This window comes from Anarhichas minor, unplaced genomic scaffold (genome assembly GCF_050575085.1).
Source record: "Anarhichas minor isolate MPS153535 unplaced genomic scaffold, ASM5057508v1 ptg000042l, whole genome shotgun sequence".
In the NCBI taxonomy this organism is placed as follows: Eukaryota; Metazoa; Chordata; class Actinopteri; order Perciformes; family Anarhichadidae; genus Anarhichas; species Anarhichas minor.
Window position 1 is genome coordinate 89,657 of NW_027466488.1, and position 26,263 is coordinate 115,919.

At 38.3% G+C, this 26,263-nt stretch overlaps 2 protein-coding genes across 2 annotated transcripts; one reads left to right on the forward strand and one right to left on the reverse strand.

Annotated features, from left to right (window-relative positions):
* The first annotated feature begins 5,289 nt into the window (after nt 1-5,289).
* LOC142970067 (sulfotransferase 2B1-like) lies at nt 5,290-8,358 on the forward strand. Its single transcript, XM_076110219.1, has 6 exons — nt 5,290-5,428; nt 5,623-5,834; nt 6,176-6,302; nt 6,416-6,513; nt 6,849-7,029; nt 7,964-8,358. Exons 1-6 carry the CDS (start codon nt 5,290-5,292, stop codon nt 8,098-8,100), a joined length of 894 nt encoding a protein of 297 aa, XP_075966334.1. The 3' UTR covers nt 8,101-8,358.
* Nucleotides 8,359-16,518: 8,160 nt separating this feature from the next.
* Nucleotides 16,519-21,054, reverse strand: LOC142970097 (haptoglobin-like). The gene is made up of 4 exons (XM_076110262.1): nt 21,032-21,054; nt 20,585-20,664; nt 18,331-18,614; nt 16,519-17,082 (listed from the first exon to the last, which is right to left on the reverse strand). The coding sequence occupies exons 1-4, from the start codon at nt 21,052-21,054 to the stop codon at nt 16,519-16,521; spliced, it is 951 nt and encodes a 316-aa protein (XP_075966377.1).
* Between the last annotated feature and the right edge of the window lie 5,209 nt (nt 21,055-26,263).

Below are 26,263 nucleotides of genomic sequence, written 5' to 3' on the forward strand. Positions count from 1 at the left end.
GTATTGTTCTCTTTGGCGGCACCTATAACAATAAATGGTACTTGCAGGTGTGTTTTTGGATCTCACTGCCCTGACATCCAAACAGGGTTGCTGTTGGGATATATTTTCCCTGGGAATGTCACCCAAGACACCCAGTTCATAAAGCTGAGATATATGCTCAAACACCGCTGTGTTACCTCATTCAGCAATAGATAACAGATATTTATTTAAATTAAAATCTGCAAGATCATTTTTTAAATATCATTGGTATTTGTTTTTTTCTTACTCAAACCTTCCCTCACCTCTAACGCTGGGGTACAAGCCCATTTTCAGGATTAAATAAAATCACTGTCTTTACCTCTCTGGAATCACATATCTCTCACAGCTCTCTTTATCGAGGCCGTCTACCTTTGACCAGTTGCAAAAACTATTTTGAAATTAAACTATGAATTTAAATAAACTTTCATTACTAACAAAACTCCAGTCTCTTAGCAATAACAAACTAAACAAACACACTATCATATCAATAAATGGGCATTTGACTTAAAGCTGCACTAATCAATATATCTAACAATTGATGAAATTAAGTAAAACAACATGAAAGGTGTTCCACAGAGAATTATCGCCCAACTCTGCAGTTTTCCTCAGCTCATGTTTCTTTCTCATTGTCCATGTTTTCAGTAAAAGCCTAATACCACAGCTGTACGCTACCTGACAAACAACAAACAGCTACTAACAGCTAAAGAGAGAGCCAGCTATGTTTTTCAGGAGTTGTTGGAGACAAAACAGAGATATTAGATGAGTGTTGGACTGGTGTTATAGGGGGAATTTAAATGAATGATAATGTTGCTCTGTAAATGCTGGATGTGCAAATAAGCAACTGCTTGTATGTTCGGCAGAACAACGTGACAATGTTGTGGTAATGAACTTCCCTGACAAAAACAATGTTTAAACATATTCATGTAATGCCAAAATTAAGCTGAATTAATACAGAAATCCAACACAGAACACCTGACTGCACATAAATTAAACATTATGGGGCACTGTACAAACATTCAGTATTTAATTTGGACTTTAAGGATATATACATGTAAACACAGATGCTCACACACACACACATATATCCGGCTCATACACACAACAGTTACCGGTTCATTGGATAATAATTGGGAGCCTTGTGTAATGATTAAAATGACAGGGATTCTCTTCATGCTGAATATGCACTAAAAGCTTAATCTACATGTAGATATGTGTATAGTAGAACAACAGATGAGATGCCCTTCTGTCAGCATTGATTTACTGCTTCTATCGACTCCACCTTCTTATCTTCAAGGCTGCTCTTCAAATGAGTCAATAAAGATGACGATCTCCAGGAAATGACGCCCAGTTGAGTGGGTCAAAGAGTAACATATGAATTATTCAGAATTCAGAATTCACATGTTTTATGTACAGTTTTTATTTTATTTCATACTTCCCACCTCATTTCAGTGAATATAGTGGATTATTATTGATGGATTATCATTGATGAGTTACACAAGATGCATCATAGGTATCTTGTAGCTACAGTGCTGCGGTCTAGATAGTCCGATTTTGCAGAAGAACAAACAACAAAGCAGATTCCATTTGTGTGAGACGTTTCTTTAAATTTAGAAAAAACACCTTGCTTTGAAATCAGTGTGTCACCTTGAGCAATTTACGCTTAGTTCTGACTAATATTTCAGGAAAAAAAAAGTTATGATATATTTATTTATTTGCATTGTTTAGCTATTTTGGGCAGTACCAAAAATAAAAAAGTTTTTCTTTCAACTGGCTACACAGTATTTTAGCCAAATGATTGACAGTAAAAGTGCACTTATCTCCATAAATGTCCTCCACTAAAGTGAAACTAAATACATGGAGATATAAACATCGAACATCAACAAAGTCAAGCAGCAGAGAAGACTATTTAAGGGTTGACTTATACCTTACGTGTCCATCACTGACATGAAGACTGAGGCGATGACGTAGTCGACAGTCTTTACCCATCAAACACCGACTGTTCTCATTCTCCAGCTGCCTCCTGAAAAATAATGCCCACAGTGAGATGATGTCATTCGTCACCTCATATGTTTACAGAGTTCTAGACCAGAGTGAAATTTGGTTAAAGGTGACATTTTTTGGAAAAGCATCCACCCCCTAAAAAATGTGACCAGTGGTCGCTTAAAAAAATGATGGCAACAAAGTGACACTTAAAATTGAAGAGATTTTAAGTTCTACGAATTTGATTAAAAAATATTGAATAAATTCACTGAATTTAAACAAAAATAATTGGTAAATCCAAATCAATTTCTCAAGCCAAACTGATTTATATTTACTAAGAATCTGAGCAAAAGTAATTTAAATTGACTGATTATTTGAGTGAGTGTTAATAGAAGCTAACTAAATATCTGGATAAATGTTTGGATTCATTTAATAAAATTAATTATATTAACTCATATTTTTGCATTTACATTGCTGTTCTTATTTATATGTACCTCACTTAATTCTTTAAATATAAGTTTAAATCAGTATCACAAGACTCTAAATCTATTCAATAATATTAATTGTCACTTTGTTGCCATCATTTTTCTAAGTCTAATCAACTCAATATCATGACTTCTTGGTGCCACAGTTTAATTCATTTGATCACCATGCATAAAGAGTACAGCAGGTAAACATTTATTTCAGTTCCTTTGTCTATACATATTTATCCAACATCCACAGTGCAAAATGCCAAAATACAGCAATAGAGTGAAGAGAGGGGATAAAAGAACACAAAGACAGAAACAATGTTTGTGTACAATAGGGATATACGTAGTACATTGCATAAAGGCAATACTGGCATAGCTTATTCGTGAGGCTGTCCACTTTTGGGGACAGCTTTAAAAAGTTTAGCTCGAGGAGGAGTTTGTGAAAGACTTCAAGCATGTACCTGAGCTCCTTGGGATACAAGATTCACTGCATATGCCCATCCAACGAGCATGGATTCAGTCCTTGGAAAGTTACCCAGAGCAGTCAGAACTTTCATGCCCTTTATCATGATACCGATGTTGTCAGCACCCTCTGATGTGTCATGACGTGTCTTCATCACGTGTCTTCATCACGATCCTGAAAGAGCAAGAACATTGGGTATTTCAGACTGTACAGCTATAAGAAAGTCCTTCCCAAACAGAGCTGTGCAGGAATGAGTCCTAAAACACAAACATATGTTTTTACACTTCCAAGTAAATCGTTTTTTAATGGGATCACAGGGGATTCATCCTGTTTTTGTAATGTTATCCTGTGACAATTGGTCAAATTAAATTAGCTGGTATCTTAAAAGGGCACTTTACACAGTTTGCTTGGGAAAGTAACATGACCTTTTGACATTGAGCCGACCACTTTTTCAGTCCTTGCCTCGTTTTAGTAGAATCAAAGACAATGCAGACTGACTGTGCGACTGACTTTGAATCACAAATTTTGATTTACAACGCAGTAAAGTTGGCATGTTTTGTAGCTTAAAGAGGACAAAACAATGTTCAACTCAACTGCAGCAGCAACTTGGTTATAAACTGTTTTTTACCTAATAAGAGTTAAACATGTCTTACCTTTGGGAGAACGGCAGCCCCTGTCCCTGATGATTGCAGATTGATGTCCACGTGGAGCAAATGAAATACAATTAGATTCTACTTATTCTATTTTTACTACAACTTAAGAGTATTAGGAGGGTACAGAACAAATTATTCCCTGGTCGTACGAGTCTGCATTACGTGCAAATATGAACAATCAGACCCCCACAGCTGGAGATAGAAGTCTGGTGTGGTACGGCTTACAACAACCTCTCCCCCTCAGAACCCTCCTCATCAACAGACAAACACTTAATTTAAAATGAAAAGTATGTTCATTTCATGTTTGTGTGGTGCATAGAGTATAGCAGAACTATTATTATTACATTCAATCTACTGTATATACATATAAACTATACACTTATATGAGTCCTGGGTGACAGAACGAGATAGCTGATAAAAGCATCCCTAATTAGTTCAGTTCACTGTTTCGCACTAAAGATCGCAATGTGCCGGCGTTATTTCACGTAGCCACCACACCTCTTACTGTAGAGCACTTCATTTTCTTTTCTTTTTTTAAATTTCATCTTACATACCTCGTTAATTACCCAAAACAAGTAAAGAGAATTAAAGTAGACTGAATTTTGGGGAAGTGTGTCTGAAATGATGCCCAGGACATCAAGAATATTTCCATTTGATGGAATGATGTCGCCACAAAACATGGAGAATAGCTTATTCAGTGTGAACATCATATTATAGCCTAACATCATTGAAGAACTGTAACAAGTTGATACAAAATAAACACGAGACACTGTCAATGTTTTTATCTTTTCAAAGTACTTTAAAGGTGCAAAGTGTACTCCAAACAAACTGGTTAGAAATGACCTCTAACTTCTGGGTCCATACAGTCTAAATTATAGTTATCAGTTATTGAAAAATAAATAAATAAATACATTTAAAAAATAACTAAAATGCATAGACACCAATTAGGGGCTGTACGGTCTGTGTACGGTTAGATCGTTTATTTATTGGATTAAATCAAAAGAGGCAGAAACAAAAATGCCACGGACCCTGGTCTCGTCTTCCGGGCCAGAAGAACACACCGACGGGAGGAGAAGGGCCAGCACTCGAGAAACAAGTGGAAAACAAGACAGTACAGGCAACGGATAGTCGGTTAGCATGCTCATTTTAGTAGATATCTTTGCAACACACTAATAAGAGGTCTTTGATATAACAACACTGTAATTTAATTCTTTGACTGTTTTAAACTTAAATTATGGCCATATCTCACACATTTGAGGAGCAACATGACAGTAAAACCAGGGTTTATGCTGTTAAAAATATGTGATTAACTATTGACAACTAAACTGGCATTAAAAAGTATTGTTAAGTTCCAGAAACTACTGTAATTCTGGAAACATAATGTACAAACCCTAGCCTGAACAAAGTAACAGCAGGAAACTGGATCTAGCTGTCAGAGCAGTGATGATAGATGGCTGGACCTATTTGTTATTTTTGGCAAATTTAGCAAGGTACGCCTGACACCCACTTGAGGAGGCCGTTTGGATTTCCCCTTTTTAGCTCATGTGAAGCCTGTGTAGTCGTCACTCGCTCTCTCTCACAGAGCAGCTAGAGTAGAGAGACCGGCACAGAGCTACAGAGAGCTAAACACAAAAGGAGAACTAGTCTAGAGGCAGCTGAAGAAGAGAGACAGAGACCAGAAAACGTATCTATATCACGGTTGGATATGGCCAGGTTGGATGTCGTAGAGACCTTTCATGGTTTATTTTTTCCTGGACACCTGCACACCCAGGATTCCTTACAACTTGCTCTCAAATTTCCCTTTCAGGACACAGACATCATCATTGTCTCTTATCCAAAGTCAGGTAAGAAGAGACGACCAACTGATCAGCATACATGGCGCTTGCGGTGTCTGCAAACATATTGCAACTAACAACGTGAGCACGTTGAGTAACTCATTGCAGACATAATGTCGAAATGCGTTTAAGTATGTAATATTATGACTGGAATTTACATGACGCATTACTACACAGCATGCTCCTCTCATTTCTTTAAACAGGCACCACATGGATGCAGGAAATTGTGACTCTCATATCCAGCAGAGGGGACCCAGACGTGTCCCAAACTGTCCCAAACTGGGCTAGGGCTCCCTGGCTGGAGCATCATTATTTCACCGCGGTACTGGAGGCTTCACCCACCAAACCTCGAGTCATCACCACACACCTGCCACATCACCTGCTGGGCCCCACCCTCCAGGGCTCCAAAGCAAAGGTCAAATTTACAAGTTTATTTGCCTGTTTGGACCACAGAGTATCGAGATAAACCAATAAATTGGCCATGGCCAATAAGTATTTATTGCAGACATATCGATATCAGTGTATATGCTGGCCGATAAGTATGACGAAATTGTAGCACAGAAATGCCAAAGGTTTTGAGGTAATGTAGTAACAGTGTCACTAGTTCTGAGACAGCTCGTATTGGTTTTTAAATCTAAAAATGTTGTTTATGTAAAACAAAAAAATATATATCATTATTCGATTTTTAGAAATTGGTGAAGCTATACTAAGGGCGGTACAAACATTCTGACACTGTTGCTATGTGTCATTTCACAGCTCATCTATGTGAGCAGAAACCCCAAAGATGTGGTGGTTTCCTTTTATCACTTCCACAAAATGGCCAACTTCCTACCTGAGGCAGGCTCATTTTCTGAGTTTTTAATTCGATTCCTGGACGGCACACGTGAGTTGACAAAAAGACATTTAATTAATATAATATTTAAATTTTTTATGAAGATATGCCGACTGCAGCTCTGCAGCCAAAAGTGCAATTAGTTGGTCTTTTCTTTGTTTCAGTGCACTATGGCTCCTGGTTTGACCACATTAAAGGCTGGACCAGTCAGACAGCAACTATGAACAATCTGCTTCACATCACCTATGAAGAGATGTCGATGGTAAAGGAGAATTGATTCATCACTCTCATCATAGACATTTGTCCATAAACAATTTCTTATAAGATACTTATTTATCTTGTTCTTAATCACAAGAACTGGGCCGGGTCTAGAAGTGGAAGTTCATGATGTGAAAATGTTATTCTGTCACTTCTTCAAAGCTTGCCTTCAAAACACGACTTTAACCTTCAAATCTTACTTCAGAGGCTATAATTATTTATAAAGCATTTCAAGGAAGCTGTTGCAAACTGCAATCTTTATGTTACTTTATGATTACTTTTTATATGTAATATAAAAAAAAGATTTCACTATTATGAGTCTCTTCTTCCTGCTGTCAGGACATAAAAGGTGCCATAAAGAGGGTGAGCTCTCATCTACAAAGTCCCTTACTGGAGGACGAGGTCAACAGCTGTGTGAAACACTGCAGCTTCAGCAGCATGAAAGACAACAAGATGGTCAACTACGCTCTGGTCGCTGAGGAGATAATGGACCGTAACAAGGGCTCCTTCATGAGAAAAGGTGGGGCTTTTTTTTTTTTCTATTACATGCTGATAAATCAAACTTGGTTGATTGATTGTGTCCTATGTCTGACAATATGGGATCCAAATAAAAAAAATAATAAAACAGTGGTGACCAAAATTGGAACCTGTTATCAAACCAAAAATGACTTTTACTACAATGGTTCCCAACTAGAGGGTCAGAACATCCAAAGGAGTCCCAAGATCAATCTGAAGGGTCACAAGATAATTAAAGAGATAAATATTCTCATTACATCCGGACTGACAAAATAAAAAAGAGAGCAAAATGAAGTGGCTGTCGCAGGCCTGTAATAAGCCCGTCCAATCATTCTCTGCCCGTGAACTCATTGCTCGTCACTGGAGTCGTCCACAAGCTGCTTGACAGTTGTAAGTACTAACAATATGCTTGTTTTTTACTTTCATTATGATATGTTTACGTTCATAATGATCATTTTGGGGGAGTGGCTTTGGAGGGAGGCCTGAAGTGACGGGCTGTCAATGTTGCAAACTTGTCGACTTTCTTGCCAGATTCAGCAACTTTTGGGGATAGTGCTGACGGCTACTTTCATTGGAAAAGAGTTGGCACCACTGGGCTGGTTCTTTAGGTTGGATATATTTTTTAATCGAGTTTACTCTTGCTAGTTTCTCAGCATTACCAACCCTTGCATTAAACAACAAGAGTTAGATGAGAAGGCATGTGAATCAACACATTTTCCAGGATGTCAAACTGTTCATTTAAAAGGTTAGTTTACATCTGTAATGTCTATAAACACATGAGTCAACAGGTCTATTTAAAAGCATGATCAGTTGAGGAGGAAAACATATTTGTGCTTGAATCATATATGCACATTTTCCTGTGGTCTAGAAGGTTTTAAAATTACGTATTTGGCAATTAATTAAAGCGTATCCCTCCCTATTCCCTCCCAACAATTCAGGTAAGATTGGAGACTGGAAAAACATGTTCACAGAGGAGCTGAATCAATATTTCAAAAGCGTCGTCGAGTCCAAGATGAAGGACTGCACTCTAGAGTTTGTGTGGGACGAACAACATAAAGAAGAGAATCCCAACTGAAAGAATCCCACTGAAGAACACCAAACTGTGAAAAAAGCTAAATTAAGTTAGATATCGTGTTGGACTGTGTGAGATGGATCACATGTGGATGGTGTTCTCTAAGCTGTGGTTTAAATGAATAAAAGTCCACTTTGGGACATGTAATGCTCAGTAACCTTCAATGCCTTTATATATATTGCAGACTTGTCAATTCACCTGTGTTTGATGTAACACTTGATGATGTATTCAATATTTTGATTAATATTATGCATGAATAAATCTCAGATCAACCGAATCCTCTTTTAAGCTGGACCACAACCAAATGGTTGTGGTCCAAATGATTTGTTTTTGGTTCACTTGGTTGCTAATGTGCAGTACGAGCAAAGAAACTGTAAGCCGCACAACATTGAACAGAGGGGTAAGGACAGGCCAAAGGTTTTAATATAAAGCTCCTCATCCAGAGGGCTGAGCTGTCCTTGTGTGTCTTGTCAATTCACGCACCGAAAGAAAGTTGCTGTTCACCTTCCAGTTTCCATGCACTGGAGAGCTTTGATCGAATGTGTGTGTGTGTGTGTGTGTGTGTGTGTGTGTGTGTGTGTGTGAGTGTGAGTGTGTGTGTGAGTATAAGAGCTAACATATGGTACAGATTGTACGGAACACACTGTGCTCTGTGACTGAACTCTGATAACTGAAGGAAAGGCATCAGTCTGGTTGATTAATCCACAGAGGCTCATACATTGTTGAACTCAAATTGTAGATATCTGTTATTTAGAGGTCAAAAGAGTTGTTCTCCCTTCTTACTAAAATCACAGCCAATGCAAACAATAGAATACTATCATACTCCGTAAATGTCATTCCAACAACCTAACAGCACCTATCCTCTGTATATCATCTGCTGGAATGTCCGTTTCTTAAGAAATATAGCGTCCTTGCACCACTTTTTGGCATGAACAGTACAAAGCATTGTGTTTTGTCTGTTGCAGAAATCTGCTTTGTTAATACAGGACTGGAGGAATGACCGTACCTCTGTCTGGTTGCAAAGCTCAGTTACATTTATCAGTATGAAAGAGGAAATGAAACAGGAAATTATCCCAGTTGTAGTTTGTCTAGACTCTAGACCATATATTTAAGTTGGCCTTTGATAACAGGTTAACTAAACCATATAAAAACAACAACATCCTGTCTGGAACCGTTTTTTTGTCCACGTTGTCTGTTGTGTGGATTGTCCAGCCTAACAGGTCTCTTCCTTCACCTTCTGACATTGATCTTTGTTAAACGTGCACTGAGTAATCCAGTTGACAAGGGCTCCGATGTGCTGTTGTATTAGCATCAGCTGCTAATAAAGTCCATGCATGGTCACACACACACACACGATTGTGACATTTGTGCTTTTTGCTGTGCACACACACTTGCACATTTCAACCATGCGAGAAGCTACTTCACACTTCTCTATATTTCCACTCTGCCGAGGGGAAGGAGGTTGGAGGGTGAAGCTGGTGTCACTCGGATCACGACGGTTCAAAAACAGACAAAGTTCAAATCTATTTAAAAAAAAGTATCATTGTTGCTAGCCTGTTTTGACATTTGACATGTTGAGCAGCTTAAAGACTTATCTGTTATTTAGCCCAAGCGAGTTTTGTTAATGTTCATAGAAAATGGATGAATGGATGGATGAATAAGAATATAAGAGCGAGAGAGAGAGAGAGAGAGAGAGAGAGAAGGTGGAAGCCAGAAGACTATTGCACACAATGTTTTCGGTAAGTTATCAAAAATAATCATAACAACGTTATAAACTATTTGGTATAGCCCTAGTTATTGTAGCCCTGAGGAAAGATTTCCGCTCTCATTAGCAAAATCAACAGATGCATCTCCAGTCCATGGATATTTATATGTGCATCTCTCTCTTCATCTTCTCTTTTTTTTGGGATGATCATTTTGTGCATCGTTTTCTTTAAGCAATATTGTCAGTTGGGTAATTTCAATATCGCCCGATACTCATTGAAAGGTACTCAAATGAGGATATCTCGGCCTCTACTGCCCCAATTCTGATCTTTAGATCAGTCTCTTGCAGGTCTCACAACTTTATGGAAATACAGGAAAACCACTTTAACACAATTTCAAAATGACGTGAGACGACTAGTGATAGCCAGTAAAGTTTTAGTCAGTTAAGGCAGTGCAAATAACAGTGATTTTGTTGACCTTAAATATTTTATTTTAGGGTGAAACCTGACACATACTGTGCAATTCAAACGATTTTACTAATTCAGAGTGAAGCTTCTGCAGAGTAGAGGGAGTCCACCTGTCTGAAACATCCATTATATCCATTCATGATACCAGAATCGCCCCGAGAACACAGAAATGATATACTGACTGCACTCATCCTGCAAACTTAAAAGCTAGGTTAATAAGGTAAAATAAATGATAAGGCAGCTGAACACACTGTTTATGTTGCTTCTTAAATAGATGCTTTTTATCTGATCAAATAAATTAAATGTATTCATTCTCTTATTCATTATTTAAAAGGTTGCTGGCAACTGTATAAGAAAACCCTAAAAACCTTTTTTTTTTGCTACTGAGTGATGTCAACCCTGACCAGGAGTACCAACTGTGGTTCCTCACTGGTAATGAGACCAGGAGATCTGAAGAGAGTCACGGCAGGCGGTTGTGTTCATGACAGGGTGTGACAGTCGAGGATTCGTATGAGAAGAAAATGCTGCTCCACATTTAGAGAGGACTGCAGGAAACCACATAGTATGTATGTAGTATGTATGTATGCCCGGGTGATGGAAGCGTAAGAAGGAAAAAAAGAGCTTTAATCATTTCCATGATCTGGTTTTGTTCATATCTCACTGACAAGTAACAACACTTTCCTTCTTTTGTTTTCTTCTTTTTTTAATTTAAATGCAGATGTTCTTGTTGTTTCCAAGGTACACAGACAACCTTGAACTGCTTGTACTCGTTATTTCTTTTTTCTTTTCCATTACAGCTGTAACAGCCTTTGCCTCTGTGATAAAAAACAAAAACACGAGAAATGTCATGGTGCTTCAGCAGTACAGTAGTTCCATTTTGGAGCCGATAAAAAAGCTACATCCACACTGATATTGACGTCCTACTTGTGAACTTGTGAATTACATTTTTTTGATATTGGAAGTTGGGCAAACTAACTACGATAATTGATTTTGGCATTTAAGTATCGACTGCTTCCAGACCTCTGAACTGCTGCCGGCATCTCTGACTTTGCAGTCTGACACGCCGGATCTAGACTGTGGGTATAAGTCTGCCATTGGCCTCCTATTTCATTCTCCTCCAATTCCGCTATCTGCACTATATATTTTGCAAGGCCACTATCGCTGCATCCTCTGCCTAGCGCTGCCCAACACGATTGTGATTGGTTTAAAGAAATACAAACAAGGCAGAGCATTTTTCCCCCCTATAGCAGAATGATAACGTGTGGAGTCAGACCATTCTTTAGTGCTGACACGGCGCTGTGGAGTTATACACATTTTGTGAATCAACTCAAAAGGGTGAGGTGTTGCTCTTACAAACTTCTGCTTTGTTTTTTTGTTTAAGAAACAACTGAGCCAACCAGTCTTTATGGGCGGCACTAAGAGTGAATAATTGGGATATCTAACAATAGTTAGGGTCAGCAGGTTAATCACTGTGCACAGAGTAACACTGTGTACGTCACAATATTTAAAACTGCATACAACAAATAAACACAACTTCAACATGTTCAAGTTTAACATGTTAGGTACATGTTATTGACAGTGCCCTCAACAATGGACTTGATGGGAACTATCACGGCACCTCATTGCACATTATTGATTATTTAATCAGCATATTGTATTTAACAATGTTGAAGAAAATCGTCATATAACTTAGGATTGAACTGAACACACTTTGGCTTCACAAGTAAACAGTTTATATAACGTGTTATGTAAAACACATTCTGGCTCATAGAAACATTCTTAGGAAGTGATTAGGAAGCGCCAGACAAATTGTAATAAATCTCTCCAATCTTACCAAAACATTTCCCATAAAAGAGTCGTGTGTTCTGCCAAAAGGTTACCTTGACCCAAACAAAGTCTTGAGAACATGACATAATGAAGAGGCCAGATGTGCTTTGTTTTTGGTTCAACGGACTGGTTTGATTGGTGGAAAGTAACTTAAGGGGGGTGAATCTTTACTATAAAACTGATCTGTGAAAAGTAATACATTTGGATTTGTTTCGATATGGTTGATGTTGGCTTGATCTTATTAAAACACTTCCCGCTGGTTGCAGACTTCAGTTTGCCGTCTCTTCTCGTCATTTTGCCACAACAACAACAGGTATTCTAAAGAAATGTGCCGTTATCCACCGTAAACTGATTTAATTTATGCTAAAAGACCACTGCTGGGTCAGAGGTGAAAACATATTATTGAATGTATTTATTTACATTACAAAAATGCTTTAGTCGGTAGAGGTGGAGCTACACAATAAATAGCAAATGTAGTGAAGTAAAAATTGCAATATTTCCCTGTGAGGCGTAGATGTATAAAGTAGCATAAAATCAAAACATATCTGAGTCTAATGTTGCCTTCTTTTAGTGCTTGATTACGTGGTTGAGCTGGTGACAAAAGTGACAGATCTGATCCTGAACGGGACACTCTTGTAATAGTGTAAAAAACAACTAAAATGCCATTTCAACTTCCTTTAAGGATCCCGATAAAAAGGGTGGATTATTGTGAATAACCGCCAGGAGGAGAGAGATCAGCACTACAGTGGCTCAGACAGGACTTCCTAATATTTTTAGCGTATGCGTGTTCTGACGCTTGATTTTATTTGTCTGTTTCCTGATGATGTCAATTTAATATTTGAAAGGAAGTATCATTCATAATCAAGCAAGTAATAATAAAGCTGATCTTTGACTAATAAAAGACAGTAATAAAAGCAGTGGAAAATGGTCCATCAGGTGATACAGTACGACATATCTGTTGTAATATTGCCTTTTTAAAAGCTTGGTGTGTTTGTGTGTCTGGGGTAAGTACAGTCAATACGAAGCTCAAAAAGCTTCAGTTTCCCAGTTACACATGAGGACAGAGTACATAACCTGGCAGCTGAGTACACATCACGCTTCAAACAGCAGACTGGCTTAGAAAATACCATTCATTTGTTATGTTTGATGATTGAATATACAGATGGCCGGTATCAGCAGAACAGTCGCCTCGACACTGAGCTTCTGTTAAATGGGAGACTCTATCGACAATCACCATACATGTCGGGACGAATGATCAGAGAGCGGCACATTCAGTGAATCTTAACGGAGCAGACTTACCCATCTAATAATGGGTACAATTAAACTATAACACTGATAATTGTCATCATAAACTGATTATATAGCTTTACAGAACCAGTAAAGAATCTTCCACCAAATCTGTGGTGCAACATTTCAACTTTCAACATTTGAATAGATGCCTCATCAAAACAATGTTTATTGCAGATTTATGACTGGAAAAACTTGATGCACGGTGCTACACTGCATCCTAAATTAATCCTCAGGTTCACAGCTTTCAGATGATGTAGACTTTTATCTACCGCTTTCTCTCCCTAAAGATTGTTTAATCTTAAGTGTTGGGGAAACTGCTACCGCATAAACAGTCCAGTTACAACAGGTGAGATGCTTATTAAAACTGTGTCTATTTCAGAGGTGAGGAACACATGCAGTAATTAAATGAGAAAGTATGTATTATACTTAGATTTGACGATATACAGTATATTAATCACTTGACATGTAATTGATTTAATATAATTAAAAAACGACTGACACCTACATACTTACTGAACAAGTTACCTGTATATTGTGTTACTGTCTTAAGGGTTGGGCTTGTGACCTGCTAGCCACAAAGAAAACTACTATATCTGTCTATATATATATATATATATATATATCTTCACCATCTAATTCTGGATTAAACTGCAGTGAGAGACTGTTCGTGTTTTGACCTCAGTCGGGGCTCTGCAGGAGTGATGGAGCCAGAGAGAGTACATTCTGAGACCGGTTGAGAGTAATGGCCCTTGACAGGGGTATTAATATTTTAGAAGCCATAGAGGAGAACCTCATGCACCCTGCTGCAGACCTGCTAAAAGTACTTCCTTCAACAGCTCCACTTTTGTTTTAAAAAATGCCAAAAATCTTGATTGAACAGCTGAAGAGAGAAAGCTTGTCTCAAAATCTCTTTCTACTGTCAATATGATATCACTGGCTGTGAACCAAGACACCCTCATGTATGTACCGCTGGCCCGTCACGGACTGATGTTGTAAACTGAGCCTCCCAGTTAGTGTCAGATGCTTTAACTTACAGTTTTGGGGCATGGTTATAATTGGCAATAAAAGTAAAAAACGTCCACAAGTATGAACCTTGTCCTGGATTCTACTAAGTCTCTGAACTATACTGGGAGTGTTACCTTATCTGAATCAAGGGCAAATTTGTGATTTATGATTTTTGGGCTATATAGATATAACTGAGCTCACTTGAACACTATTCTTTCAAAAGATATCCCTTCATTTCGTGTTTTGATGATATTGGTGGACAGCAGTGTCGAACACATTGGGTCAAAAATCTCCCAATCATTTCTTCAGGGGTTTGTCACCGGTCTGTAGCCTCCGACCCCTGAAAGTCTTCTAATGGATCTCACTGTGGTTATGAGACACAGACGGCCTGCCCACATTCTTACCCTTAACCTGAACCATCTCTCATCTCTGAACCAAAACATAACCACTTTCAACTTCATGCCTGCCTAAAAATAGTTTAATCAAGACTCACAAACTGATATGTCAAATTTCCCCAATCACACCGATGCTAATAGAGTTGGAACAAATCATCAGAAATACAAATACATTTTCTTTTGATGTTACATATATTAGCACAAGTATCACAACATATTAGGTGTAAGTCTACCTTTGCTTTATGTCAAATCCAATACTTGCCTTTCATGCACTCTGTTTCACTCTCAACATGTCTGCAACAGGTCAGTTTAATAAGTGCTTGTGCTTTAACTATGAAGGGCTTCCTAGTAAAATCAGTGTGGCGTATATCATTTATAGTATATGTACAACTCTCCTTGGAAAGATCAAGTGATTATACAAAGACATCATATGTGAGAGTCACTGTTGAGCACCATGTGAAGTCAACAGCAGCTGGCCAGGAGTGAAGCGACAGTAATCTGAAAAATCAAGATGTGACATTTTTGCAACATGTTTATTGGTTTAAGTCAGCGGTAGCATTCTTTGTCAAAGCTGTCTGTAGAATCTTTATAGCTATAATTAAAATATAAAATGACACACATATTTGAGATGACAGTAATGAAGAGTGTCATCGCCTCAACCTGAGCTTATATATTCTTATTATACACTGAAAAAGACCGAGAGGAATTCAACCAGTCGTCTCTGCCTTTCACTTTGATTGTTACTTCCCTCTTATCTTTCTCTCCCGTACTGTACTGGCTGGACAGGTAGCTGTCATCACCCCACTTTTTTTTAGCGTGGAGGAAAGCATTTGATGTTGAGGCAGTTCATGATCTGTGGCAGAGTGGACACATCTGTCAGACAAAAATATCTTTCCAGTCCCACTACTGCTGTTGGGGGAAAAAACCCCATCTGTGAGCAACACTTGAAAACATCAGATTCTGAGTTGTGTCATTCATTTCTATTCCATCGTCAACCTTTGCTTTCACGCTGATGACTGCACATGATGAAATGTTGTCTCAACCTTTGACGCCCTCAAGTTCTTTTCGAAAGTTAACCTTCTAACAGTTAAACATGTAATGTGGGCACAGCAGTCGACTACTAAATCAAAGAGGCCTCCAAAATTAAGTTTATGGAAAGATCACGGTCATGTCGGTAGATCTCCTGTGTTAAAGTCCAACATTTTGTTGACCCATCCATCCCCAGAACCAAACATCTCAAGTGTTTGCATCTGTTCTAAACAATCACACACCAGCCATCATAGAGAGGCGAGGCGCAGTAATCGTGTAAATGTGGGGATAACAGCGCACACTTTGTCTTTCTTGTTGGGCTTTCATAGAGTTACTCCACTCGAGTCATTTGTACAAATGAAAAGTGACAGTTATAGTAGTGGAAATAATGGAAAAGGGAGCTGGATTAATAACAATGTCACACTACTTCCTCCTTTATAATTACTATTGCTGCTATAATGTAAACATGTCGTTTTTGGTCATTTGCTGATACTGGTCAATACTGATATGATGCCGTTGTTCTTCGGAGGGCAATTTGTGTGTATTATGGCAAACAAGACGAATTTCAAATACTGGATTTTTTAATATTTTTTCCTCTCTAATCAAAACATTAAAGTGACAGAACACAGCATTTAATAAAATTCACTGATTCTCGGACATTACAATGATTTCTCTACAGACTCTAAAGAACAGAGGCTGAGGCTCTATGGCTGCCATGAGTACATCTTAGACATTGCATCAGAGCGCAGAGCAGGTGATTTCTCTGTATCTCCTCTGATGACACTGTGGATCCAGGGCAAATACGAGGAAATCTTCATATAGACTCCGTACTTGTAGCGCTTGCAGGACTTGTCAAAGGAAAGGATCCCCGCAGCGTAGATGTCCCCATTTTCAGCATCTTTGACAGCCAGAGCGCTTCCCGCGTCGCCAAAACAAACATTTTCCTCATACTTGCTGGGTCCGGTGCAGAACATGTTGTCGTCTACAGATGGTGTGAGCTCGCTACCTTCATATTCTGCCTTACAGCCAGAGTGACTGACCAGGGGAAGTACAAGGTGTTTGAGTGAAGTAGCAAGGGTGAAGAAGATCCCCCAGCCCCAGCCGGTGATGATCCCTGACCCCCTCACGGTGTCTGCCAGGTTCTGGCCTCTCTCTGGCAGGGGGATGGGGGTCACTTTATCGCTCATAACCAAAGGCTCCTTCAGCTGGATCAGAGCCAAGTCATTGTCCCAATCAGATTGGTTCTGGAAGCCTGGATGGAGAACAACCTGCCGGAGGGAAGGTAGAATACCAGAGATGATTGCATGTTTGGTCTTTACTCTTTTCATTGTCCTTCAACGGAAATGCAGTAGCACAGCAAATAACAAATGTCCCATCTTATTATATAACATGAAATAGGTGTGTAAATAGATTTATTTTTTCAACTCCGTTAAACATATTCCATATCTTGTCACTGTCCGGATTTATTATTTTTCCATCCACACTTTACATTTTTAAAATTAAATCATGAAAAGATCAAAAGCAACAATGATTTAGTTTGTCATACTGTTCCAAATAGCCCGGCCTATCTGTGGCACTCTGTTCCAAGCCCACCTGTTCGTACTGAAGACACATATCTTTAAAACCAGTCAAGAATAAGGCAGAGCGGGGTAAATGGTGTATTTGACTGGGACTATTTGTAGCCGGGGAGTAATACACATCCGGTGCACTAGTGAGTATTGCTGACATCAGGACGGTGTAAAGCAACTATTCCCAAGCCACTAGGGGACCTCAGAGCACCATCTAGTTGGCCGCAGGGGTACTGCCAAATGGTAAGATTAAATTTAAAAGAATAATTGAGGTATTTTTATATCTAAATGTGCTCAAGAATTAAAAAAAAACGTCATTAAAATGCATAATAATTTCAATAATTCAGCTGTGTTTGAATATCATCACGCCAATCCCAACATATTGTCAGGTAGAGACAAACCTGTCATGCCACGGATAGCTAGCTAACGTTCCCAGGCAGTGAAACAAAATGGTGCTCGGATTTTGATATGAAAAAGTGTTGTGGGAGACAACACTGCGCCAGTAAACGCAACAAAGCATGTGGTGAGAAGTTATGACCCAGAATACATACAATTTTAATTCATAACGGCACGCTAAATATTTATGTTGGACATTACAGATGACAAAGGGCATACCACATTTTACTGCTCAGCTTATTTCTCATTTATTTGGGAAGCTGATCCTCTGAATTTTTTCAGACATCCATTTTTCTTTCCAATTGTTATAATGTTGCAGCCATAAAGATATAATACGTTATTAAAAATAGAACTAATGAAAGACAAAAAAAATGAAATCTACTTGTCAATAGATTTTTACATATTTCCTGCAATGCAGGACTGCATTATAGGGATCTATGGAAATCCGGCACTAATGACGAACAACATGCATTTGAATTGCGGCTGCTGTGGCTTCAACACGGTCGCATAGGTAAAGGTTTGTATTTCAGATCAAATGTCTTTCTCGCTCACCTTCATTACAGCAACCTCTGTGGAGGCATTAGCTTCTGCCCGCCCAGTGATTCCCAAGTACACTTTAGGAAGGACAGGATCTTGACCCTGAGTGTCCGATCGACTCTTCCTGACAAACAGGTTCCTGCCAGCCGTCAAAACCCAGCGCTCAGAGATGAGAGCACCACCTGCATAGCCTCCGTCCAGCACACTGTCAGCAATGTAGACCATGGCCTGCCAGGGGACATGAGGAGCCAGGGTCCCCCCAATCATTCTTCTGGACCGGAGTAATGGTAACCTGGAGGCTGGGAAACAAACAACAGGACATATTTATTCATATTGTATAGGGCCAAAGCGCAAAACCTCCTATCTGCAGAATTTTCTGATTGCCGGATTTCACTTTGGATGATGAGAACAAGGAGTTCTGTTTTAAAATAATCCCGCCCTTCATTGAAACTTAATTTGGAGCATCGTTTTGTAGAACCTCTTCCAACTTGCACCAAGTGCAAAAGATCCTATCTGCAAAATGATCCAGGCATTTTTCAGATAGGAGGTTTTGCTCTTCAGCCATATCTACAGTATATCTGTGTCTATATACTGTTTGTTGTTTTGTATTTGAAAGATTTTTCTTGATTTGTTTCATATTCACAGATATTGTTCCCATATGACCTACAATGTAAATTTAGTAAACACAACAAGGCTTTTGATGACATTGATCACATTTAGTTAAAAATGATACTTCCGTGGGTTTTGAGTGTTCTGCTTACATCTGGTTCAAATCTTGTCTATCTGGTAAAATTCAGACTTTTGTTTTCGGTGGTTTAAAATCAAGTGGTTGATAAGGGTGATCCACAAGGACTAAAATCAGGGCTCCTCCTATTAACTATCTCCACCTTGTAGGCCTCCGACTCCACCACAAACCAGACTTTATCCTGGTTACAGTCTACTTTCTTTGATGGCATTGATAATTAAACTAAAAGCTCAGTCTAAACTCTAGGAAGAGAACTGGTATACATTTCACAAAAACAACCTTCGGCGTTCCTTTTCTTTTCAAATCTCAATGAGTCCTCCTGAATATATAAAGCTTAGCTAACTAACTAACTACTTAGATTAATTCCAAGATGGCTGTTTTGAGCTCAGGTATTAACGCTTCACCAGTTTGAGTAGTTTATCTCTGTGTGTTGAACACTGTTGACAGCATTTTTGTTCGAACCCGTTTTCCTTCTCGTAGAAGTTTAACATATTTAATAAAAAATGGTCTCCTTGACACTAAGGTTATCACTTTTGTTCCTCCAGAAACACTGGCCTCTAATTTATTTATTATGACGCCAAGAACAAAATCCATCCACTCGCTGTGCTTTGATCCACAAGTCCTTTGTGCTGCTGAGATAATCATGAAAACCGGTTCAAGTGATCTTCTCTTCAGAGTGATGCAACATGCTTAGTACACAGATGGCTCCATTCTGCACTGTACAAACTAACTATTCATGATTACTAACATCATGACAGGGTTTAGTATTTCTGGTGCCTTGTTTAAATCAACGTATTAAAAACAGTAAACAATGGCTTTCAAGCTTTCAAGCGCAATTAAATGAATTAGTTTGATGCATTAGAGAGACTGCATGAATATGACATATGAAAATGGTAGATAGTTCTGTTACATTTCATCTTTTCTCTCATTATTTTCGTCTTTTTACTGATAATTAGCTTCTTTTTAATCAACAAATGATTCATCAAACTCTTTATCCACTTGTACAATCTCTTAAAATCTGTTATTTTTCTTATGGTTTCCTCTTAACTGATGGAATGTTTTAAAGTTTTTAATAAAGTTAATCTAATTTAATCTTTCACTTTTGATTTACTGTCTTTTATTCCTGGTTTGACTGTACTGCATTTTGTAACTGTATTTTTGAAAAGGTGCGAAATAAATATTTTATATCAAAAGTAATTCTTTAAAAGATTCCCATCAGCCTCAGCTGTACTTTATTATTAATGCTAATCAGCATATGTTATCTTGTGTTAAAATAATGTGGTGAACATGGGACACATCATACCTGCTCAACTTCAGCATGTTATCATTGTCATTGATAGTAGTTCACATTAGCAGTTACCCCAAAGCAACACTGTGCTTAAGTACAGCCTCAGCTGCTGCTACTGTATGGCTGTAGACTTATCATAAATATAGAATATCGATGTAAAAACTAGAACTTGTTTTTTAATTAAGACACCATGTTTATCTGTGTATAGCATATTTGTGTTTGCTAGCGTGTGCTACCTGACACAGAGCGTCTCGTCCTTTCTTCGGTTTGAGCCAGACAGGCCCATGCAGCCAAGTAGAGCAGAGTCAGAGAAACCCTTCAAACAACAACACATTCACACAATTAACAAACACTAAATGTTTCATTGTCCATTCAAGGATCAAGAATGACAAATTGTAAACAAATCAGTTATCCAAGTATTTGATTTACTAGAGCTCACAAATCATTTCTGGATCATTATTGGAAAATTCAACCACGTTAGATTGCATTTTAAAAAGATATTAGATCAGTTCTTTCATAGTAAAACTATGATTACTTACAGATTGTAACCCTTTTGCTGTAATTATTGTTAAGGCTCAGCTAGAATGTTTTTAGTCCTAAATATAAAACATTTGAGACTAAGGAAGAGATTTACAATCAGGTGTATTCAGGGAGATAAATGGCAAAATAATATTTTAACTTACCACATGTTGTTGATGATATTCATCTTCTGCAGTGATGGCTACACTCTCTTCTTCTTGAGTGTGCTGTACATTTTGGAGCAGGGAGTATTTATATCTGTTGAGATATTGAGCGTCTGCCAGGGAAACTTGTGCTTGGCAGAAAAAAGTTGATTCTGAAATAAAGGTTTGCGAAATCTCAGTTTCACCAGCACAGGTTTATTGTGTAATAAAGGGAATTCAGGTCAGTCTGTAACACTACACAGTAATGTCAACAATACTACAGCACAACATTTCTCGTGAACGTTTTCATCGTTTTGATCATTTGGTAAAAAACATCCTGATCATGTTTTAATTCATACGAGTTGAGTTATGGTAGATTCAGCTTTTATTTACGTCTGTAGCTCTTCTGTGGAGGTTTTGCAAAGTAAAGCTACTTCAGAAGTCAGTTTTTCAATTGCAAAAGAAGACGGTTGACACTTTGTACCGTTTGTATCATAGTTTTGCATCACAGTTTACCACAGGTAAACAAGGCTGGCTGAGTCTAACATTTCTATCTCTTGTGGATGAGATGGTAATGATATTGCAACACACTGTGCTGTTTAATTTGTTATTACATAAAATAAAGCACATATTCCCTCATTCGATTTAAAAGCAGGGAACAAATAGACACAATGTTCCGTCAAATTCCTGGCAGTAAATAGTGACAGCAGTGAGTCAGATGTGTGCTGCAGGGAGGAAAGTCCAGCATTACTAGTTTGGGTATTTACAAGAGGTTACAGAAGTTTATAATTAGTAAAACATGTATAATTGAATTATATTATATTTCAGAGTTTGCTGCCTTGATCAATTTGGCGTCTTCGATTACATTGTTTTAAATTATAAAAAAGCAGTTGTCAAATAGTTTAATATCAACTGCCATCAGCGACAATTTGTTCCTATAAAGTATGCACAGGTTACAGTGTTTGGAATAACAATCATAAAACTATTTTTTTGCTCATCATCTTAATTTGCATTTTCTTTTTTCATCTTTACAATTTTCCTCTACTGGTTTCCAGTTTTCATATCATACCAGTACAAACAAAGTAAGTAGACATGGTCTCAGCCAAACTATTTATATTTCAAAATAGTCAATCCAATGCCAACACAAATGCATAAGCATACTGATAGATATGAAATACAAAAAAAGGCTACGGATTAAGCTAAAAATAGAATACAATGAATCTTATACAAACACACGAGGGTGGATTTATATTGCACCATATATATATATATATATATATATATATATATATATGAATACTGACAGAAAATGTACAGAAACTACATGGAAGGCAAGCCTCCCTTCCCCTTCCATGTTGTCAGCAGCACACAAGTTCCCACATTTAACAAGCCTGACGAGATTTCAGATTCATATCTTGGACTTGAAGGTTTCCTGAAGGTTATCTGTTAAAGCATATCATTGGATATGAAAATCAAACACTGGTTTCAAATGAAGTCATTTCATGGTGGCGGTGTGGATAAAGCTTTACATTATTCAGTGACCTGAGGCTAGTGCACCCTCAACTTGATCAAACACAGAAGCTGATCATAAGGAAGCGGAACTGAGCTGGAATACAGGTAAAGACTAGTTTCCTGAGAACCTTTATTTGACAGTATTCAGAATCTGAGCTTCATTTTTATATTTCAGTTTCAAAGTCGTTGCTGTTGAATAACTTGTCTCTGAGAGATGTATATTTGTATGCAGAGGTAGTGTCAAGGCAAGGGCAAATCAGTGATGTGTCCTGCAACATGCTGCCCAGTGTCTCAGACCATGTCCGAGGGCAGGGGCCTCACTTGAGTGCTGTAGTTTCTGCTCACTAGGGGCAACAAAGAGGAGAGGACATGACCCATGTGCCAGGCATGATCAAAGCCACGGACATGGGCCAAGGCCATCGGGGGGCAAAGCCGGACAAATGAGAGCATCCATTAGAGGATGGATGCATTTTCCCCCGTCTCATACTGTTATACAGTCTCCTCTCGTTAGTGCAATGTAATATCTCTCTGTGGCTCTATTTCCATCTCTGTCTCTCTCATTCATTCTGTGTCTGTTTTTTTTAAATTTTTTACGGGATCCGAGGCTTAGAAATGTAGAACTAGAGATCATTGTCATTAGTTTGGGCACAACAAAGATACAAAGAGTGAATGTGTACAGCAAAGAAACAGATGCTTGAGGGCAAAGTTAAAGAGTTAAATAAATATATAACGAAGCGTGGCCCGAAAGCAAGGGTTCCACAGTGACGGAGGCTGTAAGCTCAGAAGCATGAGAGATGTTTGGGGACGAGGGGGAGAAGATGAGAGGAGGTAGAGGAGGCACATCAGAGGGCGAACGTGGGAGGAAGAGTGAGAAAGGAGCTGCTGTGCACTTTACCTTGAAGCTCCGAGGGAAGAGCGTGTGCATGTGATAAGGCGCTCAGAGGGTGAGGGGCAGAGAGGGGAGGAGAGGGGAGGAGGAAGCTGGAGGTTGAGCGCCCCACAGCACGAGAGAGGTGGAGGAGAGGCTGAATCGCAGCGACAGAGAGCTGGAGTGCGCGAGAGGCTCTGTGCTGAATGTGTGCTTCTCAGGAGAATGAATGATAGGAGGACTCCATCTCCACTCTCTTCTTCTCTGGATTTTACCTCCACTAATTCAGCGCTTTCATACTGGATTGTTTTGCTGTTATCAACCTCTGTCTGCAGAACTGCTCTTTGGTCCATCATGGTGGAAATGCCGGTAAGATAACGTATGTGTGGTATTATATGACAGGCCTTTTCCACGATAAATACCACACAAGGAGATAAAACATTTCTACATTTGTTTGTTTTTAAAAGAAACTTCTGTTTTAGCAATGATTAAAAATGGATGCGTGTCAGGCTGCACTCACATATGCGTTTGCATATGAATAATTACTTTGCTTAGACTAATTTAGTGGTAGTGCTCTTGAGTGATATCCATTTGCAATATATTACATTTTTTTTTAACTGACAAGCAAGTACATTTCTGGAGTAAAAGGTTTCTTTATTATTGTCTCAAGTTAATTGACTATGTCTTCCAGGTTTGATACATTTAATTATTATTAAGTAGCATATAGCAATGTCTGTCATCAAAATATTTCAATTACAAAAATGGACTGACTATGAGCAATGCTTTCCCACATTTACATGGCAGAGAAATCCCTGGGAATGTAACAGGAAAACGTACTTCATAATGACACAATGTAAATAATTGGGTACATTTTTTCCCGCCCATTTGTTGTCTTTCGATGTACTCATACATTAATCGGCTCAGACCTGCATACACTTAAATCTGTCCTGTTGAATTTGAATTTCACTTTTCAAAGATATTGTTGCAGTTTTTGAATTTTGATACACTGTAATACACAATAAATACTTGTTGGATATCTACAAGAGAAGAAGACCAAAGGTCAGGACATTATGGGTTAACAGTTTAGTGTTTAAGAGCAACATTAAAATAAATTACACCGGAAGATTATTTAAATTACTGAACAGCTATGTAATAAGTTCTGTGTGCAATAGTAATACTATTGGGTAAGGAGCAATGAACGGTGTTCTAACAGCGATACAATATGTTATCATGATACAGAGGTAATGATTCAATATATTGCTATTTGTAAGCAAGGTGATTTTTTAAAATCTAATTTTAGGAAAGTCATAGTATAACGAACACACCACCAGTTGCAGACAGTTTTTGATGCAATCAGTGGGACCGGCATTTTCCTTTTTCACAGTTCTGTAACATCCAACATCAAAGCCTTCGGATTTTAAACTCAACACAAAATGAACCACTGCCTGCCATGAATCTTTGGATAACTTTTATTTAAAAATCAATAGTCCTTTGAGAATCGATACAGTATCACAAAACATGATATTGCGATATACGAGTGTATCAATTTTTTCTTCCCCCTTAATTTATATTATCATTGAATTTAGAATTATGATGCATTTACAAAACATGACAAGAGCATTTACTATAATGAATATAGTTTTAATGTTATAAATGATTTCCTTTTATTTATTTTACAAAAGAATGGGCTTAGTCTGGGAAGAGGGGCGTGGCTTTATACATTTAACTATAAAATACTTTACAGTTTAATAAATGTTTATGTTTTTAAAAGAATACAGAGAAAAGTAGAACTACTGTTGGGAGACAGACACATAGCGAGAATAAATGCTGCCAGAGAAAATGTATTGCCACAATTGTAAATGAGACACTAACATAGGAAAGTTAAAACAACAATAACAAGAAAGTAACACTTATGTGTGTAGAAATGTGTTGTTTGGGCAATTCTCTGACCAACACAAGGAAACAAACACAGACAGAATGACCAAAATGTGAAGAGAAAGTTGTCATTCTGCTCATGTGCTGTGGCAGACGGCCTCAGGCGGCTTTAAACCAGCCTGTCCATCATTACTGCAAATGACCCTTCTGTGAATTGGGCGACCTGGCCTGAGAGCCAAGCCAAGCCCCCACAGTCTTCCTGCATATGCCTGACCTGTCACTCGGGGACACTGCCACTGTCAAAGGAAATTCACTGCATGCATGAACAACCTACACATAAACGCAGCTATTGCAGCACAATGGTCCCCAGAGGATGACAACTGTGACATCATTGAAGGGGCTTAGTTAAATATGGTGAATGAATGCTAGCTTCAGTTATTAGTTAGAGCTGATAATCGATTCAGAGAATCTCAACATCAAGATGGATTTTCACAAAAGCACAGATATTATTGCTTCCCACCCAGACATGTATTTTAATAACTTTGGCAATCATGACTATCCTGCCACTAAGCAGTTGACATTTGTGTATGTTATTGAAATAACATTTGGTTGGATTACCATGGAATTTGGGCTGCCCCCTCTTCGGTCTTAGTCGACTAAGATTTCTTGTTGATTAGTCATTTTTTACGATTTTTCATGCTGAATGGGAAAAAGTATGAACAGCAGAAGGGCAGTAATGCAAGGCTGAAAAAAGGACGTGATCTGTTGTAAATGATAAGGCTGGCGTTCTTGCTATTGTTTTGTAAAATAGCCCATGGAAACCAAAGACCAAGACCAACAGTCTGTTTCGCAATACTTTCTAACTTCCCTACACTGTTTGTGGCTCTCAGGCCCAAGACAATTTGTTCCTAATAAAGATGCAAATCTTTATAAACAAGTCACAAATACACATTTTCACTTATTAAAAAAGGCATATTTCTTACAGCAAACAGGCAATG

What these genes read in the sequence shown, in the direction of transcription:
- LOC142970097 (XM_076110262.1), bottom strand. Translation starts at nt 21,054, where the DNA reads ATGAATATCATCAACAACATGTG. An exon ending in GACGAGACGCTCTGTGTCAG is followed by an intron (nt 18,615 to 20,584) that starts GTAGCACACGCT and finishes TTTGTTTCCCAG; the next exon opens with CCTCCAGGTTACCATTACTC. An exon ending in CAGAGGTTGCTGTAATGAAG is followed by an intron (nt 17,083 to 18,330) that starts GTGAGCGAGAAA and finishes TCCCTCCGGCAG; the next exon opens with GTTGTTCTCCATCCAGGCTT.
- LOC142970067 (XM_076110219.1), top strand. Translation starts at nt 5,290, where the DNA reads ATGGCCAGGTTGGATGTCGTAGAGACCTTTCATGGTTTATTTTTTCCT. An exon ending in TCCAGGGCTCCAAAGCAAAG is followed by an intron (nt 5,835 to 6,175) that starts GTCAAATTTACA and finishes GTCATTTCACAG; the next exon opens with CTCATCTATGTGAGCAGAAA. An exon ending in CCTATGAAGAGATGTCGATG is followed by an intron (nt 6,514 to 6,848) that starts GTAAAGGAGAAT and finishes TCCTGCTGTCAG; the next exon opens with GACATAAAAGGTGCCATAAA.